This window comes from Ipomoea triloba, chromosome 8, assembly GCF_003576645.1.
Source record: "Ipomoea triloba cultivar NCNSP0323 chromosome 8, ASM357664v1".
Lineage (NCBI taxonomy): Eukaryota > Viridiplantae > Streptophyta > Magnoliopsida > Solanales > Convolvulaceae > Ipomoea > Ipomoea triloba.
The window spans coordinates 10,537,669-10,557,829 of NC_044923.1; the positions used below are offsets into that span (position 1 = coordinate 10,537,669).

Sequence of the window (20,161 nt, forward strand, 5' to 3'; positions counted from 1 at the left end):
CTAAAGGTAATAGCTGCTGTAATTACTGAGGCTAACGTTGTAGGAGATCTAAAAGAGTGGGTAGTAGACACTAGAGCCTCGCGCCATTTCTGCTCAAATAAAGACCTATTCAAGAAGTTAGAGCCTTCTTTCGAAGGGGAACAAGTATATATGGGAAACTCTAGTGTTTCCGAGGTAAGAGGTAGAGGATCTATAGAACTTATGCTATACTCTGGTAAAAAATTACTTTTACAGAATGTGTTATATGTCCTTACCCTTCGAAGAAACTTAATTTCTGGAGCTTTGTTGAGCAAGGCTGGGATTAAGTTGGTCATTGAGTCTGACCGTCTGGTCATGACTCGTCGAGGAAGATATCTTGGAAAGGGATACTTACGAGGTGGGCTATTTGTTCTAGATGTAACTAGAATTAGACCTGATTATGCTATAAGTGGTCCATCTCTAGCTGATTGTGATTTTATTTCCAAGTGGCATGGTCTTAATAATAATGCTTCTTCTTCTGCTTACGTTGTTACCTCTGTTGATGTATGGCATAGTAGACTGGGACATGTTGGTCTTAACTGCTTGAATAGATTGAAAAGCATGTATTTATTACCAAACTTGTCAAGTGTATCATATGCTCAATGTGAAACTTGTGCTGAAGCTAAATTTGCTAGAAAGTCATTCTCCTCTGTGAATCATCATACCTCTTCGGTGCTAGAACTTATTCATACTGATTTAGCAGACTTCAAAGTACTGAAAGTAGAGGTGGTAAACGATATTACATTTCATTTATTGATGATTATTCTCGTTTTACAAAAATCTATCTTTTGAGATCAAAAGACGAAGCCGAACAAAAGTTTTTGATTTTTAAATCCGAAGTTGAAAATCAATTAGACAAAAGGATCAAAAGGCTTCGTTCTGATAGAGGAGGGGAATATGAAGCAAATTCTCTTAAATGTTTGTGTGAATCTTCTGGCATTATCCACGAAGTTACTGCGCTGTATACTCTCCAGCAGAATGGCATAGTTGAAAGAAAGAATCGTACTCTTAAAGAAATGATTAACGCAATGTTAATCAGTTCAGGTGCTTCTAACTCCCTATGGGGAGAAGCTGTCGTAACTGCTAACCACATACTTAATAGAGTACCCCATAAAGGGTTTGAAAAAAGCCCCATATGAATTGTGGAAAGGGCATGCCCCTAACCTCAAATATTTTAAAGTGTGGGGGTGCTTGGCAAAGGTGGGACTTCCGTCCTTTAAAAGGCCCAACCTAGGGCCCAAAACCTTGGATGTCGTGTTTGTTGGTTATGCATAAAATAGCGCGGCTTACAGATTTTTATGTTTAGAAACTCATTCAATTTGTGAATAAAGAGATGTTGTATTCTTTGAACATATATTTCCTTTCAAGAATACTCAAAATAGTGTTCAAAGACGTGAATGTGTTACACTGCCTATGCCTAGTATTGCGGATGAGTCTGGTGAGCCCAGAAGAAGCAAAAGACCTAGAACCGAGAAAAGCTTTGGCTCTGACTTCATAACCTATCTGACTGAGATGAAAGATATAAACGAACTGTGTGATCAGTTGGTGTTAGAAGAAGAGCCAAAGACCTTTGAAGACGCTATGCGATCAGTTGATTCCACCTTATGGAAGGAAGCAATCTAAAGTGAGTTGGACTCCATCAAGTCCAATCATATTTGGGAGCTAGTAGATCTACCTAAAGGGTGTAAACCTATAGGCTGTAAGTGGATCTTCAAGAGGAAACTAAGACCAGATGGGTCCATAGAAAGATTCAAAGCCAGGCTAGTAGCCAAAGGCTATACCCAGAGATTTGGTGAAGATTACTTCTATACATACTCACCTGTAACAAAAATCTCAACCATTCGTACTTTGTTTGCGTTAGCATCCATGCACAAGTTGATAGTTCATCAAATGGATGTTAAAACGGCGTTCCTGAACGGTGATCTAGAAGAAGAGATTTACATGGAACAACCTCATGGATGTGTTGCTCCAGGTCAGGAAGAAAAGGTATGTAGACTCAAAAAATCTCTATATGGTTTAAAACAAGCGCCTAAACAGTGGTATGAAAAGTTTCATAAAACAATAATAGAGCTGGGTTATACCACTAACCGGTCAGATGCATGCTTGTACACCAAAGAGATTGAGTCACATGTTGTGATTATATGCCTCTATGTAGATGACATGCTGATTTTCAGTTCTAACATAGAAGCTATTAATGAGACCAAACGAGTCCTATGTGCTAAGTTTGACATGAAGGATCTGGGGGAAGCCGATGTTATACTCGGAGTAAAAGTACTCAGAACCGACAAAGGTTACCTTTTGTCACAAAGCCATTATACTGAGAAACTGTTAAAGAAATTCAACAGTTTTGAGGTAACTCCGGTTAAAACCCCTTATGATCCAAGTGTCAAATTATCAAAAGTCATGGGAGAGAGTGTGTCTCAAGAAGAATATGCAAAAATAATTGGGAGTCTAATGCTCTTGATGAATTATACTAGACCCGATATTGCATTTGCAGTGAACAAGCTCAGTCGATATACACACAACCCGAGTAGTTCCCACTAGAGTGCATTGAGACGAGTGCTAAGGTACCTAAGAGGTACTATGGACTTGGGACTTGACTATTCAGGATTCCCAACAGTGATGGAAGGGTTTTGTGATGCAAACTGGGTAAATGACAGTGAAGATGCCAGCTCAACAAGTGGATATGTGTTCACTATGTGTGGTGCTGCTATATCGTGGAAATCGACTAAACAATCATGTATAGCTAGATTAACTATGGAAGCAGAGTTCATAGCCCTAGATCTAGCTAGCCAAGAGGCTGAGTGGCTAAGAAATTTATTGGCAGACGTGCCATTGTGGGGGTGTCCAACACCTGATGTACCTATACATTGTGATTCCCAAACTGCCATTTGCGTTGCAAAAAATAGTGTCTATAATGGGAAGAGAAGACACATAAGGGTCAGACATGAGTCTGTAAGGCAGTTACTATTAAACGTGGTTATCACAATGGAATTTGTGAGGTTTGAGAGGAATATTGCAGATCCTCTCACAAAAGGCTTAAATCGGAAAGCCATCCTTGAAACTTCAAGGGAAATGGGTTTAAAACCTATGAGGTAAGGAATTCATGATAGATACCACTAAGGTGGCCAAACGAAATCATGGAAAGACTTACGCATAACTTGTGAAGTAAATGGCCATAAATCACTCTGTAGCCTGAAATAGGTGGTCTATGTTGAGATAGACTTGACAGAGTTGAAGTCTATAATGAGATAGATTTGACGGATTTGAAAAGTCTATGTTGAGATAGACATGACGGGTATTTTGTGGAAGTTGATGTGTGCGTTAGAGTTCAAAATTTCTATAACCAATGAGTTCAAGATTTATATCACTCTTGGGAAGAAAATTACTCAATGTCACAATCTGTTAGTTCAAGATCTCATTCACTAACATTAAGGTCAACTTTGTGAATTGCTCAGATGTTCATTTATTAAGCCTTCATTTTGAATGGGTGGGGGATTGTTGGAAGTCCATTCAAAAATAAGGCTTAGTCTTTGTTTTACTCTTATTTCCGTACTTCTATGGCTACTCCTTCAGACCACAAGAATTGAGACGTGGGATTATTCAACCCATTCCCACTAAAATAGTGGGGATTTTGTGGTTTCAAACATGAGAGTTTGTTCATCCTTGCATTATAAATAGTTCGTCTTCCTGGTTGAACAGGACACAGCAAGCAACAAATAAAAAGCTTCTCATCCATCTCTCATTACCTTTCTGGCCATATGTTCTTCTGTCTGAGCAAAATATTATATCTGTGTTGCTTGTCGAAAGCTTGCCGGTCCGTCACCGGAAATATAAAGCTTTTAAGGTAGTGTTTTATTAAACATGCCACAGATATCAATTTCACCACATTTCCCGAATTCCATTTCGCCAGAACTTGCAGTTTAAATTCCCAACTTTATGTCGCCATTATTGAGTCGCCAGTGCAGCAACCACGAATATTACAACAACAACAACATGCCTCAGTCTATTCTCTCTAAATTATCCACGCTCTCCGACCTCGAAACAAAAGCCTTCACTCCATTAGTATCCAACCAATACTTCACATCCAACCCCAAATTCTGCACAAGTGCTAATTTGGTTTGTGCATCTGCTGTAAAGACAATTCCTTGCATTGTCTATAGTCAAGTGCATTTCGATGATAAAGTTACTGCCCCTATTCAAGAAGCCGAGTGATAAGTGCAAGAGATGCTACAATTCTAAGGTCAATCTCGGGTCGCATTGCATGTATTTACTAGCGTTTGAGATTGATTTGCCCATTTATTGCATTAGAATACTTGATTTTGTCATGGAACCCCATTCCACACTTGGCTAATTGTTTTTCAGGTAAAAAAGTTGCGCAAAGTGGTGAAAAAGGGCATGGATTTCAAAGATTGATTCGAGAACTAAATTGGAAACAAAAGGACCGACCGGACGCGCCTAGGACGCGCGCCCGCCCAGGCGTCCACGTCCCAGGTCCACAAAGTGCAAAGCAGTGCGCAGCGGACGCCAGCCGGACGCCACCGGACGCGCCGCGTCCGATTATTCGCTCTCTGAAGTTTGCAAAGTCTGCTTAGGGCGCGCATCGGACGCCATCGGACGCCCCACGACCGAAAAATCACTCTCTGAAGTTTGCAAGGTCTGCTTAGGACGCGTAGAGGACGCACGTCGGACGCCGCGTCCGATTCCCACTTCCCGCGCCGAAGATTTGAACAAGCGCGCAAAGAATCCCGCCGGACGCGCAGAGGACGCGCGTCCAGTCGGGCGTCCGATACGGTTTATTTTGGCGGTTGGCGCGATTTAAATAGGGAATTGGGGCATTTTTTTTTGGGAGGATCCCCATTCATTTTTCCAGATTAGTCTAGCCTAAAATTCTCTCTCTAGAATTAGGTTGAAATTCTCTCCCAATTCACTTCAATTCCATTCATACTTCCATTCAATTAGCTAGATTTGGAGGAGATTGTGGACAACAACTTGCAATTGATCAAGATTTGTAGAAGATTTCCATTTGCAATCAAGTAATCTTTCAATTTCTTCTATTGTTCTTCAATTTCTTGATTTTGATTTGATCTTGAATTTTGTCCTTGATATTGAATTTTGTTGAATTGAGTAATGCTTTGAATTGAGTTGAATTGCTTTGTTGATTTGGTTTGAGCTTTGTATTGAGCTTTGCTTTCAATCCTTAGAGCTTAAATTTGTTAGATGCTTTGAGAATGCTTAGTCTAGTTATGTGTGGCTAGTTACCTAGGGATTAGGACTAGTTGAACATACGTTTTGCTCTTGAGCTCTTATGTCTTGAATCTAGGGTAGATTAATGCCTTTTGGATAGCTTGATAGTGGTTGGGATGTTTGTATGATCTCTTTTCCGATTAGGCCAATTGGACTTGAGGATTAGTGTGTTCGCTTTCACCTATGAGAATAGGGATTGCTTGAGACCTCACCAACCTCTTTTCCTTCTCACCTATGAGAAAAGGGGGTAGGAAGGCAAGATGCACATTAAGTGTTTGTGGTAATGCCTCTTCTAGCCTAAGGTTCACAAGTATGGCTTTATGGTCTAGTAGTGAGTCCATTGACCACGAGAGTGGCGGTGGTGCTAGTGACCTTGTCTCTTGTTAGTCCGTTGAGCGTTTTTCACATCCCTAGTACCCTAGAAAATCAAGAGTTGCATGTGTGGTAGACTAGTCCCAATCCTTCTTTCCTAAAATTGTTCACAACACCTTTTGTTTTAAGGGTTTGATATATTCTTAGAATGACATACACAAACCTTTCGATGGGACTAGCTTTTGAAATCTAGGAACTCTTGTGTCTAATTCCTTGTCTACCAAATCCTTTTCTACCATTCCTTGAGACGATACTCGGGAACTTCTTCCCGTTTTATTCACCTACACTCTTTCCACCTCCCGCGAAAACTACACCCCTCAAATGGCGCCGTTGCCGGGGAGTGGTAACGGTTTTGTTTAGGCAAGTCTTTGTGGATTAGCATGAGTAGGTTCCTTAAGTAGAGAGCCTAGTCCCTTTTAACTTGTTTTTGTCCTTTTACTATCGCTTGTTCTAGTACTTGACACTTCTTGTTGAGCCTTTGAGTTGCATACCTTTCTCTTGTTCTTGAGTGTTTAAACTACCGAAGCGTTTGTATGCACACTCGCTCTAGAGGGAGTGAGGGTCTACTTCCTTTGAATCCGGAGATTTACGCTTTAAATCGGAGGAGAAAGAAGGCCAATAGAGACCAACAATCCCCACACATAGATCAAGAAGAAGACATGGCAACTACTAGTGCAAACATCCATAATGTCAATACCAACGAATCACCAATACACACCGATACGGGCACTCCAAGAGAGAATGTTAGAGATGAACAATCCAATGGCCATGAGTCACCTCCCCCACAAAGGGAGGAGTCTCGACAAAGACCACCACTGACCAACCAACCACAATATCAACCAGAGAACGCAACGTATAACGAACCACTACCACGTAGGAGATATGCACCGGATTTTCAAGAACAATTCAACAACCCTCTCTATGATATGCCTCCCAGACAACAACAACATCAACCTCCTAGACAAAGGAGAGATGCTTATTACGAACCACGATATGATGATGAATATTATGAACCTCAAAGACCAAGAAGGAACGAACCGAGATATGAACCAAGAAATATACCAAGAAACCAACCGAGGGGAGAGGAAAGGAGGACCATAGCGGATTATATGACTCCCAACTTTAGTGTCCACAACTCTATTTACATTCCCCCGGTTGAAGCCAATAACTTTCAAATCAATTCCGCCGTCATTACGTTAGTACAAAACCAACCTTTTGGATGATTACCGGCGGAAGATCCACACGTACATATCACCCGATTCATCCGATCGTGTGGTATGTACCGACAGAATGGAGTTACCGAAGAGGTCGTAAGACTCAAAATGTTCCCGTTTTCGTTGATAGNAAATTGGAAACAAAAGGACCGACCGGACGCGCCTAGGACGCGCGCCCGCCCAGGCGTCCACGTCCCAGGTCCACAAAGTGCAAAGCAGTGCGCAGCGGACGCCAGCCGGACGCCACCGGACGCGCCGCGTCCGATTAGTCGCTCTCTGAAGTTTGCAAAGTCTGCTTAGGGCGCGCATCGGACGCCAACGGACGCCCCACGTCCGAAAAATCACTCTCTGAAGTTTGCAAGGTCTGCTTAGGACGCGTAGAGGACGCACGTCGGACGCCGCGTCCGATTCCCACTTCCCGCGCCGAAGATTTGAACAAGCGCGCAAAGAATCCCGCTGGACGCGCAGAGGACGCGCGTCCAGTCGGGCGTCCGATACGGTTTATTTTGGCGGTTGGCGCGATTTAAATAGGGAATTGGGGCATTTTTTTGGGGAGGATCCCCATTCATTTTTCCAGATTAGTCTAGCCTAAAATTCTCTCTCTAGAATTAGGTTGAAATTCTCTCCCAATTCACTTCAATTCCATTCATACTTCCATTCAATTAGCTAGATTTGGAGGAGATTGTGGACAACAACTTGCAATTGATCAAGATTTGTAGAAGATTTCCATTTGCAATCAAGTAATCTTTCAATTTCTTCTATTGTTCTTCAATTTCTTGATTTTGATTTGATCTTGAATTTTGTCCTTGATATTGAATTTTGTTGAATTGAGTAATGCTTTGAATTGAGTTGAATTGCTTTGTTGATTTGGTTTGAGCTTTGTATTGAGCTTTGCTTTCAATCCTTAGAGCTTAAATTTGTTAGATGCTTTGAGAATGCTTAGTCTAGTTATGTGTGGCTAGTTACCTAGGGATTAGGACTAGTTGAACATACGTTTTGCTCTTGAGCTCTTATGTCTTGAATCTAGGGTAGATTAATGCCTTTTGGATAGCTTGATAGTGGTTGGGATGTTTGTATGATCTCTTTTCCGATTAGGCCAATTGGACTTGAGGATTAGTGTGTTCGCTTTCACCTATGAGAATAGGGATTGCTTGAGACCTCACCAACCTCTTTTCCTTCTCACCTTTGAGAAAAGGGGGTAGGAAGGCAAGATGCACATTAAGTGTTTGTGGTAATGCCTCTTCTAGCCTAAGGTTCACAAGTATGGCTTTATGGTCTAGTAGTGAGTCCATTGACCACGAGAGTGGCGGTGGTGCTAGTGACCTTGTCTCTTGTTAGTCCGTTGAGCGTTTTTCACATCCCTAGTACCCTAGAAAATCAAGAGTTGCATGTGTGGTAGACTAGTCCCAATCCTTCTTTCCTAAAATTGTTCACAACACCTTTTGTTTTAAGGGTTTGATATATTCTTAGAATGACATACACAAACCTTTCGATGGGACTAGCTTTTGAAATCTAGGAACTCTTGTGTCTAATTCCTTGTCTACCAAATCCTTTTCTACCATTCCTTGAGACGATACTCGGGAACTTCTTCCCGTTTTATTCACCTACACTCTTTCCACCTCCCGCGAAAACTACACCCCTCACCGAGCCTTGGTCTTTCTTTAGACTTTCCGTCCTGAAAAATGGCAACAAAGTACCTCTGCCTGTTCTCGACAACAAATTCCCTAACCGCGCTTTTCTTCCTCCTCAAATAGCCACAAGTATTCGACTTAGCGAGAGCGAGTTGCAAAGGATATTTCCCACTGCGCTTTCCATTCCTTCCACCAAGGCCTTTATGGACATGAGCCTTCGCCATTGTGATGCTCCCGCGGTGAAGGGAGAGAGGCGTAGCTGTCTAAAAACCCTGGAGGACATAATTGAGTTCTCGAGGGAAAGTTTAGGCCGCAAACATCTGGTGGCTTTGGCATCAGAGAATACAAAAGGCCTGGGGAATCAAGTGGTCATGGTTAGGAATTTTACTAAACCTTACAAGACCGAAAAGATTGTTGCCTGCCATGAGTTGTTCTTCCCCTTTTCCACCTATTATTGCCATAAGTTATCATTAGTAGAAGTCTATGCTGTGGATGTTATTAATCCAAAGAAGAGAGGTGGAATTGATAAGCTCTTCGCAATTTGTCATATGGATACTTCGCCATGGACACCAACTCATGTCGCCTTCAAACTACTCAAGACATCTCCTGGGAAAGGAGAAGTGTGTCATTGGATTGACGAAATGGACCTACTTTGGGTTGGTTATGACTAGATGCACGAAAGCAAATAAGAAAAATTAAGAATTAAGCTAAATAAGATCCATGAAATAAATTTGGTGTTTGATTAAGAATTTCTCCGTTCGTTCGTGAAGTATTATTTGTAATGTAAGTGTTTGCTTGTAGTTTATCAATGTTTTATCAAATGTTTCAGTGTGCCAAACCATGCATGTAAACATGGATATGTATTACAATTAATTTATATTTTGTTTACAATTTTTAATGTTGTTTTAGTGCAATGAAGTTATGAAGTGAGTTTGATTTATTAATATCTCGCCTATATAAAAGTACACATATGATGTAAATGTGATTAAATAGAATGCATATATTTTTTTCAAAACAGAATTAGTAAAAAATATTTTTTTAAAGTTTTATTTACAAATACATGTTTATAGTTTTAATATTTATACATTATTCACACTCTTTGTATTCTATATCCTGTTTTCCAACTTTCCATTTTCCTACTTACGTACCTAGTCTATCATTAAGCTTTGTATTGGAGTTTCCATATCAAATGACAAGAAATCATGTTTAATGTAGTCCGTTTTCCCTCAAAATCCCTCTTGATTCACTAAATTATGTTTAACCTCGTGGACAAGCTTTATAGAATTATTCTGTTCAATTAGATCCCTTACCTAAATTAGAGTGGTGCTTTATAAACATAAATGAGCAGTCCAACTATCAGCTTAGGCTTTTAGTTAGATGAAATACATGATTCAATTTGGTATCAAAGCCACCCAAAGGTCATGGGTTCGAAACTCTGCGCCAGCCGTAATCCTAGACATACAAAGACTGACATTAATTACTGAGGACTATGGACTATGAGGACAAATCCTAGACATTAAGCCTGCACACGTTTATATATATATGCCCTTGCATGTGCACATGAGGACACATATTAAAGGACTGACATTAATTACAATAGATTAGATGGTTGTGATTTGTCCAATCCGTAATTATAATTACGGAAGGATTGCAATTAACAAACTTAGCTTAAAAAAAGGTGTATAATTATACTACATAATCCTAGGCTAAGAAAGAACTTCTCGTGTGAAGGCATTCAGCAATCGACGACATGTGTATGGCAAATTCAACTTTTAAATTTCCATGAGTTTTGTGTGAAGCAGGTTTGTAGAATTGTTTAACAATGGCACACCACATACTATCATAAAGCACACGATATCCTTGCACATAGCACACGAAATGTAAAAGAATGACACACAACATCCTAACAATTGCAGAGTGATATCATGAGTTTTCAATTTAAAAAATTCATATTATAATTATTGCTTTATTTATTATCATTCTAAAAATTATAATTTGCTTTTATAATTACTACTATTTAAATTTAAATTAAGCATGTCAAAATTTACTTTAATTTATAAGGTGAATCATGATAGTATATTGTGTGACATTGTTGAAAAATTAGAAGCACAAATTAAAATTGTGGTACACGTAAATAGCAGAACTTTTTTCATCAAGACTTGTTTATGAGAAGAAAGATCTAAATAGGTTAAAGGTCAATAAGAACGTATAGAATGGTGATGATATCACTCTACGGTTGTTAGAATGTCGTGTGCCATTCAATTTGTTTACATTTCGTGTGCCATGAGTGAGGATATCGTGTGAATCATTATAGTATATGGTGTACCATTGTTAAAAAATTCTACAAACCCGTAGGACACATAAATTTTTGTTAAGTTTAAAAAATTCATATTATAATTATTGTTTTGTTTGTTATCATTCTAAAAAATTATAATTGTAATTAATTACTACTATTTACATTTGAATTAAGCATATCAAAATTTGATTTAATTTAAAAGGAGGAATCTTTGGGAGAAAACGGTGCTAATGAAATGAAGATTAGATTGAGAGTGTAGGGAGAGGGTAAATGGCGTGAGTAGCAAGTGTGGGAAGAGAGAGAGGACTAGTCTTGCATAAAGGGTAACCTTCTATTTATATACTCATGTGCGCGCGCGCACATATATAACTTAACTTTCTTAGCCCAACATATATATATATATATATATATATATGGTCATAGTCAGGTGTAACCGCCCCTTAACGTGCAGTCAGTGCGGCCTCACCACTATGTATACAAATATACACCACTCAATGTTACAAAATGCATCACACAAATATGAATCATTAAGTACACATCACCAAAAAACACACCACTAGGTATGCAAATATACACCACACAGTGTTAGCAAATGCACCATTAGGGGCAGAGGAGTTATGGTGCATTATTTTGGTTGTGTGGTGTGTTTTATGGTGTTTTTGTGTATTTTCATTGTGGTGCGTTTTCTAACATTGAGTGGTGTGAACCGCACCGACCGCACGGGAAGGCGCAGCCACATTTAAACAGATATATATATATATATATATATACACACACACTAGGTTAAAAGATATTTTACGATAAGGTTAAATGGGCTTTTTTATAGGTATAGAATCAATATAATTCCATCATAGTCTTGAATTAAGATATTAGATATGGGCTAGTATACATATATAATCTTTACTTTAAAAGTTGGGCTCCTTTAAAAAAATATTTTACTAATTATTCTTTGTTATGAAATTAGACTAGTTGGAAATAATTTTCATTGGAAAATAATTAATTAAAATAAATTTCGGGTTAGGATTTTACGAGGTGTCACAATTTATTCAATGGATGGCTCAAATTCTTAACCCAATTCTCATTGTAGCCAAGAATTCTCCAAATAGATGCAAATGACACTACTACAGAAATAACATATAACGTCTCACATATAGCGTTGGTTATTTCAAAACTGATGTTAAATGTCAATAAAATAAATAAAAAATAATATATATTATTTTTTACGTTGGTTATTTAATTTTTTAAAAGGGTTGAGAGTTTAACGTCGGTTCAATATGGAACCGACGTTATTTGCTCATCTATTTAAAAAAATAAAAAAATAAATAAATAAAGAATTACATATACAACGTCGCTTCCTTCTAGGAACCGACATTATATGTCTTTTTTTAAAAAAAATTGATATTAAAAAACAAAAATAATAATAGATATAACGTTGGTTTAAAATTTTTAAAATGGACTTAAATACAAACAAAGAGTGGGTGGCACGACCATGTGATGTTGTAGTTTTAGTGGTGGTGGAAAGGTGTAAACGGAGAATAAATTTCCCGAGTGTTGTTCTCTAAGGATGACAAATTGAAGTCAAGTCAAGTGCATGGCATTAAGGAGGTTTGTCATTAAGAGTTACAAGAATTAACCAAAGCAAAAGAAATCATGGAAAGGTATTAGTTTCAAGGAACAACTATCTATGGCAAAAGAGTAAACAAGGAGGTGGATGCCTTCACTAGTTCTTATGCATGTGGTTCATTTAGGCTAGAATGGAATGATGCAAATGGTGCTTCACTCAAGGAAGTTAAAGGTAAAATCACCAAGAGACGTCACACTTGGACTCCCATTTTCTCATTCGGTTGTGCATTTTATCAAACACTTTGTCTACCACTCTTTTCGGATCTCGTCCTTTCGGACTAAGAGCGGGAATGTGGATGATCAAGACTCTCTCTCTCTCTGCGTCGGGTATGAAGAAGAAGAAGACAGACAAGTCTCTCTCTCCTGTTCGGCTATGCTCACGCGAAAGAAGAAGACAGGCAAGTAGCTCTCCTCTTCTACCTTGATATAAGGTACGTAACCTTACTATTAAATTATCATTATTATAATTATTATTATTATTACTAATTACTAATTATCATTATATATAAATACAACATAAATATATAAATTATAATTGATCACAAATAGAGAAAATCACTCAACTCACAATTAAAATAAGATTACTTACTAGAACAAAACACTACCACATATTTTTTTTTTCTTTTCAAAACAATCACAATACTAGCAAGGTTTGAGCCCTAGACCTCATACTCAACATCAAAGTCCCAAACGAATAACAAAATATAGATTTTAAAAAAAATAATTTGTGTGTTGCCCAGATTCAAACCAAAGACCTTCTATAGACATCTCAAGACTTAGTCTAATGAACCAAATCAACTCTTGTTAACTATTTTTGAAATAAATATATATATACATATACGTTTGCAAATATGTTTTGTCATAAATAAAAATTTTCAAAAATTCTTTTAGGCAAAAATATGTCAAAAATAATAATAATATTTTCTTTAAAATACTTACAAAATTTCGGGTTGTTACATACACACGCATGCACACACAAAATCAAGTAGTACACTCATTCATCATGATTCCAAAAATATGAGCGTCAAAATGAACAGGTGCAAAATGGATTGGAAACTGTTGATGAAATTGAACAAATTGCGGCATCAATATTTGGACTACCTGCAAAGTCATTATTGTTACTATCAAGTAAACAAGTTTTTTATATCAGACATGAGGGTTGGTTCCACCACTCTGCGCAAAGTCACGACGTGCGCTAAGTCCTCGAGGTAAGCTTCCTCGCTCACAAGGGGGCAAACATCTACTATCTTCCTCTCATCATTCTGCATAGCTCCAAATGCTGCGAGGCGGTCGGCCACTCTGTTCTGTTCCCTATAGATCACTCGAAAAGAAACCTTCCAATCTCTGGTGAGCCACCATCTGATCTCGTCAATGCATTGGCGGATGGGTCCTCGACCATCCAAGTCTTCTTGAATCCACTGGATTATAGTTTTGGCGTCCGATTGAACCTCTAAGTCACGAACGCCTCTTTTCCATGCCCAGTCTAAACATTCCACAATAGCTCTTGCTTCCACAATAGCTGGATCCGCATAAGATGTTCTACACATGATGCCTCCAACCCACTCTCCCCTCGCGTTCCACATGACACCGCCTATTCCAGCCTTTTGGATCCCAGACTTAACACTCCCGTCAATGTTAAGCGTGAAGCAGTGATCCGTAGAAGCCCTCCATTTAAGCCAAGTAGTTCTGGTCCTTCTCTCCGTGGTGCTGCTGGTTTTGACGCGAGCAAAGGCAGTAGCAGTCTCATGAACAGCTTCCTTTATCCAGCTTATCTTGTGTTGTGTCGTCACTCCTCTATCGTTAAAGATTTTGTCACACCGCCATCTCCAAATCCACCAGACGATGATGGCAAAACGGTTGGGCCAATCGGTATCTCCAGGCTCCCCATGGTCATTGTTAATATTGTCCATAATCCAGTCCTTGAACTGTAAGCGTCTCCATCTTCTTCTTCTCGTCGCACCTGCAAAAGCCCTCCAGAGTTCCATGGCCTTCTCGCAGCTCCATAGAATATGTGCAGTTGTTTCCGCCACCCTGGGGCACTCCACACATCCATCATCCAAAGTGAGACCTCTTCTCTTTCTCTCCACATTCCCCATGACACGATCATGCATGGCGGTCCATAAGAAAGTCTTGATTTTGTTAGGGACCTTTAGTCTCCAGAGTTTGTTCCAAAATCTTTCCTGAACGTTGGTCTCAAGAGCATGAGTTAAAAGAAACGCAGAGTTAACAGAGAAATTACCTGACGCCTCCTTCTTCCAGTAGCTTTCATCGTTTCCTTCTCCCTCTTGCACCGTCGTAACCTCCAGCTTTTGTTTTATCTCTAGCGGCATCGGTGGCATGATTTCCCACTTCCATCTCCCATCGTTGTGCCAATAATCACAGACCTTATCTTCATAGTTGTGCATATTCATGTGATTAGGGAGGATGTCAGCGAGAGGTTCCTCGTGAATCCAAGCATCCGTCCAGAAGCAAGTAGCTTTGCCATTTCTAACCTGATTTCTAATTCCCTTTCGAACGATGGCCGTAGCAGCTATAATTCCTCTCCATGCATTCGAGCAAGGCCGCTTCGGGCATAGGGCTTCAAGTCCTACTTTTCCATGCGCGTACTTCTCCTTAAGGATTTCAACCCAAAGACTTTCCGTATTGGTGGCGACTTGCCATCCAAGTTTAGCCATGAAAGCCATGTTCATATCCCTTGCAGATCTAATTCCTAGGCCTCCCGCACTTTTCGGTTTCGTGACATTTTCCCAGCACACAAGGTGGCACTTCCGGACCTCTGGGGTGCCTCCCCAAATAAAACGACGAATGCGTTTGTCAATCTCCTCCCAAACACCAACTGGCATGAAGATTGTTTGCATGCCATAATAAGGGATAGTTTGGAGGACCGACTGTGCCAGAATTTGTCTCCCAGCTAGCATGAGGAATTTAGTTTTCCAGCCATTAAGTCTATCATCCATTTTATCCAACATCGGAGAGAACAGGTTGTTAGTAACTCTGCCGTGGAACGTGGGTACCCCGAGATACTTACCAAGGTTGGTGGATGCCGGGATGCCGGCAATGTCAGAGATCTTACGAGCTTCTTCCCTATCCACGTTCTTGGAAAAATAAATTTGTGATTTATTCAGGCTTACTTTCTGGCCCAAGGCCTTGCTAAACCGTTCTAGGCACTGTGCAATGGTAGTGATTTGTTCCTGCGAAGCCTCAGCAAACAACACAAGATCGTCAGCGAAAAACAGATGGGTGAGATTAGGGCCGTACCTGGATAGCCGCACACCTTTCCATCTTCCTTGAGCAACCTCGGCTTTAATTGTCTGACTAAGGCGTTCCATGCATAGAACGAACAAATAGGGAGATATGGCATCGCCCTGACGGATGCCCCGAGAGGGCATGATCGGGTCTAGTTGTCTTCCTTTCCATAAAATGCTCAATCTAGGGGACTCAACGCATGCCATGATGTTCCTAACCCACTCATTGGTCATCCCCACATCCGTGAGAGTGTCCCGGATAAAATCCCAGTTAAGCCTATCATATGCTTTTTCAAGGTCAATTTTGAGGGCCATGATGCCTTTCTTTCCTTGTTTTGTGCGCATAGTGTGAACAACTTCTTGGTAGATCAAGATATTGTCTGTGATCTGCCTGCCTGGAACAAAACTGCTTTGTTCTTGTCCAATCAACTTCCTCAAGATCGGTTTAATACGGTTGGTCATTGCTTTTGTAATGATTTTATAAATCACATTACATAAGCTGATCGGCCTATATTGACTAGCACTGGTGGGGCAACTATTTTTAGGAATAAGGGCAATTAAAGTATCGTTAATGCCATCCTCGAGTTTTCCAGTCCTCAAAAATAGGTCAACTTGCTTGAAGACTGATTTTCCTACTACTGGCCATGCCTTCTGGTAGAAGGACGCATGGAAACCATCCGGACCCGGGGCTTTCAGAGGGCTCATATCAAATAAAGCTGTATTGACCTCTTCACTAGAGAAAGGCCTATTAAACGACATCCAATCCTCTGCACAGAGAGAGGGGAATTTTCCTTTCACAATACAAGTGGTGTCAACTTCAACATCCTTAGTGAATATTCCAGTGAAGTATATTTGGATGGCCACTTCAATTTGATGATCATCGGTCATGGGGTTTCCCTCCTCATTCAGGAAATTATGACTCTGTTTTTTAGCTTTTTTGCTCCTGACAGCCGCGTGGTAGAATTTGGTGTTTCTGTCACCTGAAGCAATTCACTCCTCCCTTGCTTGTTGGAACCAAAGGATCTCTTCTTGGTGTAGGACATCTTCTAATTCTTTTCGAATTTTTCTTTCCAGCTTGATGAGTCCAGCATGATTTGCATGATGTAATTGCCTTTGGATCCCGTCCAGACGCCTTAAAAGGTTGTTTTTCCTGTGGTGTATGTTACCAAATACATTACGGTTCCACTGTTTAAAAGTGGTCGCCATGTGTTCTCTGTTATTCCATACTGTATCATCCATGCGCCAGTTGTTCTTAATTAGATCTAAGAACGAGTGGTGAGAGGCCCAGGCACCCTGAAACATGAAGTTATGCTGCCTTTTGCTGTTATTAGTATCGAGATCAATAAGAATAGGACAATGATCCGAGGCAATGGTCGTAAGATGGACCACCCTCGTCTCACACATCCTTTCCACCCAATCCATGGAGCAAAGAGCACGGTCAAGTCTGGCACCTTTAAAGGTTCCTTCCTCCCTTCCCCGTCTCCACGTGAACTTCTGCCCCATGAAACCGAGATCAACCAGAGCTTCAGTGAAAATCCAATTTTTGAAGTCCCCATTCCTGTGATGTCCTGAGTTGTTGGGGTTTGAGGACTCTTCGCTATTAACAATAGCATTAAAGTCTCCTGCAATCAACCAGGGGTGATCAACCTGGACCTTATTTCTTGATAAAGAATTCCAAAGCCGTCGACGGAGCTGAAGGGACGGGCTACCGTAAACTACCGAGAAATTCCACATCCGCCCTGTAGGTTCCGTGACCGTCATGTGTACGAACTGAGGGTGAAAGTTGAGAATATCAATCTGCAGAGTACCCGACCACATAATCCAAATACCTCCACTATAGCCGATGGCTTCAACTCTAGCCCATTTTTCAAAACCAATTTTAACGCATATACTATTCGCATTTTCACCTGAGACCTTGGTTTCAACAAGGCAGAAAATGCTTGGTTGGTGCTGTTTAACAAACCATTTTGCAGCTCTAATAAACCCTTTAGAAGCTGCTCCTTGACAATTCCAGGTAATAATCTTCATGGAAAAAACAAACAAAGAAGGAAAAGGCGAAAGACGACAACAAACAGCGAGGGAAACAAAGAAGAAAAACACAGAAAAAAGACACAGAAACACAGCGAGAAAGGACTCACAGCTCGAGCTCCATGGCCTCACCGTCTGAAGCCACCACCTCATTTTTCTCACCCATATCTTCCATCAACTCCAGGCCCTCGAGCTGTCCGTCATCCGGTGGATCCTCGTGGTGTTCATTGAGAATCTCCGCCCCTGTCATGCATTCCCCTTCGGTCCCGGTTTCTGATTCAAAAACACGGACAGAGGTGGAGCCTGTCTTATCCCCCATGACTAATGTGTGTTCGCTGGCTGCTCCCTCTTGATTAGCTTGTGTCCCCGTTGTCTTTCTGCTTAGATTCTTCCTGCTACTTGACTCCCCTACCTCGACGTATTTCTTATGAAGACCATGTTTATTATTTCCATTAATTTGCTTCTCCGAGACTTGGGTTGTTTGTCTCTTACCTTTGGACTGGCCAGTTTTCTTTTGTCCTTGGGCTTGGGTCTCGCTTGCAGATTGGTCTCGGATTGGCTCCTCTGTTGTTTGTTCATTTTCCTCCTCAAGATTCTCAGCAAGAGACGCATACCTTGACCCTGATTGCACGCTCGTTTGATTCCCTCTGCCAGCCTCGTTCTGATCCTTCTTCCCATAATCTTTGCCACCTTGATTCTTGTTTCCCTGATTCTTGGTGTAATTCCTTTTATGTTTCGGTGCTATCATCCACGAACCGTAATCTTCCGTAACTTCCGGTCTGATTATGGTAGTTTCCATGTGTGTGTTTCTCTTACCATGCATGCCCTCCTCAGTACCGTTACCCTCACCGGAGCTGTTCTCCGGCCGGCCACCGCCATCCATATTCGACTGCTGGGTGATATCCTCCTTCCGATTCAGACTACATCCATCAACACTATGCCCGTACATCCCACACTTGAAACAAATAAGATGAAGTCCTTCATAAACAATCGGCCGCACCCTGTTCTTCAAAGTGAACTTAGCCAACAGAGGTTTTGTGATGTCTACCTCTACACACACCCTAGCAAAACTTGCCCTCGAGACCAGGCTCGTTGCAGTATCTATGTTTATTGGCCTTCCTACTTTCTCCCCCACACGCAGTAGGAACTGACGGTCGAAGTATTCTGATGGAAGGCATGGGAATCTAATCCACACGATCATGCTTTCAGTCTTGGCTGTGAACGGGTCGAAATTTGGCATCCACTCTTTTACTATGAGATAGTGATCTAACACCATCCAGGGTCCTCCATACTTCGCAAATTCATAATTGTCAATGGACGCAAATTTCACCAAAAAATACCCATTATCAACAGTCACCAACTCCATCCTTGCCTTTGGTTTCCACAGCGATGTGAGTCTCCTTAGTAGGTAGCCATAGCCAACGTTTCTACCCATCACCTTCACTATTAAGGTTTGCTTCCACTTGCTACGCAGTCGGACCTTTTCCTCCCTTGTTACTCTGATAATCGGACAGTGTGGATCAACATCATCATCAGCCTCTTCCTCATCATCAGACACCAAGTCTATCTCCTTCACCACCCGTTGTTCGGTATGCCCAGATTCATTTGCCACAACTTGTTTAAAAGAGAGCGTACCTGCTGGTGCCACCATTCCCGTAGCTGCCGTTTGCGGTATCGCCTCTCCCATTGGTGATTCCGTTGACGTTTTCGTCTTCTTTGTGCTTCTATCGAGTTGATCTTGCTCTTCGCTATTGAGACACGTCGGAGGGGTCTCGCCGGACATTGCCAGAGAGTTTTCCAGAGAGCGTTTTTCAATACGTAATATCAAGTAAACAAGTTAATTATAAACTAGAACAAAATGTACTGCTCATTAACCTTTACAAATATACTAAATATTAATATTTTGTTCAATACTTTCATATGAGAATATACGACACACTTCTCACAATACATGAAACTTGTACGACACACATCTCACAACACATGAAACTTCTTGTAGGAAAAACTACCACTGCCAAATATCAATATGCACTTGCAACATCAAGAGTTTATAGTACAACTAAGATTCTAATTATATATACAAACACAACGAGGCAAATCCACAGCTTTCTACATTATAATCTCATTGCATGGCGTTGCCCTCTATACTACCACCAATAACCTAATTGCACACGACACATTACCAATAATTTTTTTTTTAAAAAACAGCACTGAAGATGATGACAATGACAAAGCTACCTGAAAGAGATTTTAAAAAAAAACTTAGAGAAATTCAAACCAAAGGTAGTATTTATTTAGACTATCATTTTTAAACTTAGTATTTAGACTAGCGTTTTTATAAAATTGCAAATATTTATTTTAAGGACAACTATAACCAATCTCTGGTATATCATCTTGTATTCATATACTTTGAATTACCAATTTAAATAAACAAATTCAACAATTAATTACATATGCATGAACATCTCATATATAATCTTGCATTGA

The 20,161-nt window shown here is 40.4% G+C and overlaps 3 protein-coding genes across 3 annotated transcripts; 1 reads left to right on the top strand and 2 right to left on the bottom strand.

Annotated features, from left to right (window-relative positions):
* The first annotated feature begins 8,691 nt into the window (after nt 1–8,691).
* Nucleotides 8,692–9,153, top strand: LOC116026937 (polygalacturonase-1 non-catalytic subunit beta-like). The gene has a single exon (XM_031268364.1). The coding sequence runs from the start codon at nt 8,692–8,694 to the stop codon at nt 9,151–9,153; it is 462 nt and encodes a 153-aa protein (XP_031124224.1).
* A 7,483-nt stretch (nt 9,154–16,636) lies between these two features.
* Nucleotides 16,637–17,674, bottom strand: LOC116026939. The gene has a single exon (XM_031268365.1). It carries the CDS (start codon nt 17,672–17,674, stop codon nt 16,637–16,639), a length of 1,038 nt encoding a protein of 345 aa, XP_031124225.1.
* A 106-nt stretch (nt 17,675–17,780) lies between these two features.
* LOC116026940 lies at nt 17,781–19,457 on the bottom strand. Its single transcript, XM_031268366.1, has one exon. The coding sequence runs from the start codon at nt 19,455–19,457 to the stop codon at nt 17,781–17,783; it is 1,677 nt and encodes a 558-aa protein (XP_031124226.1).
* Between the last annotated feature and the right edge of the window lie 704 nt (nt 19,458–20,161).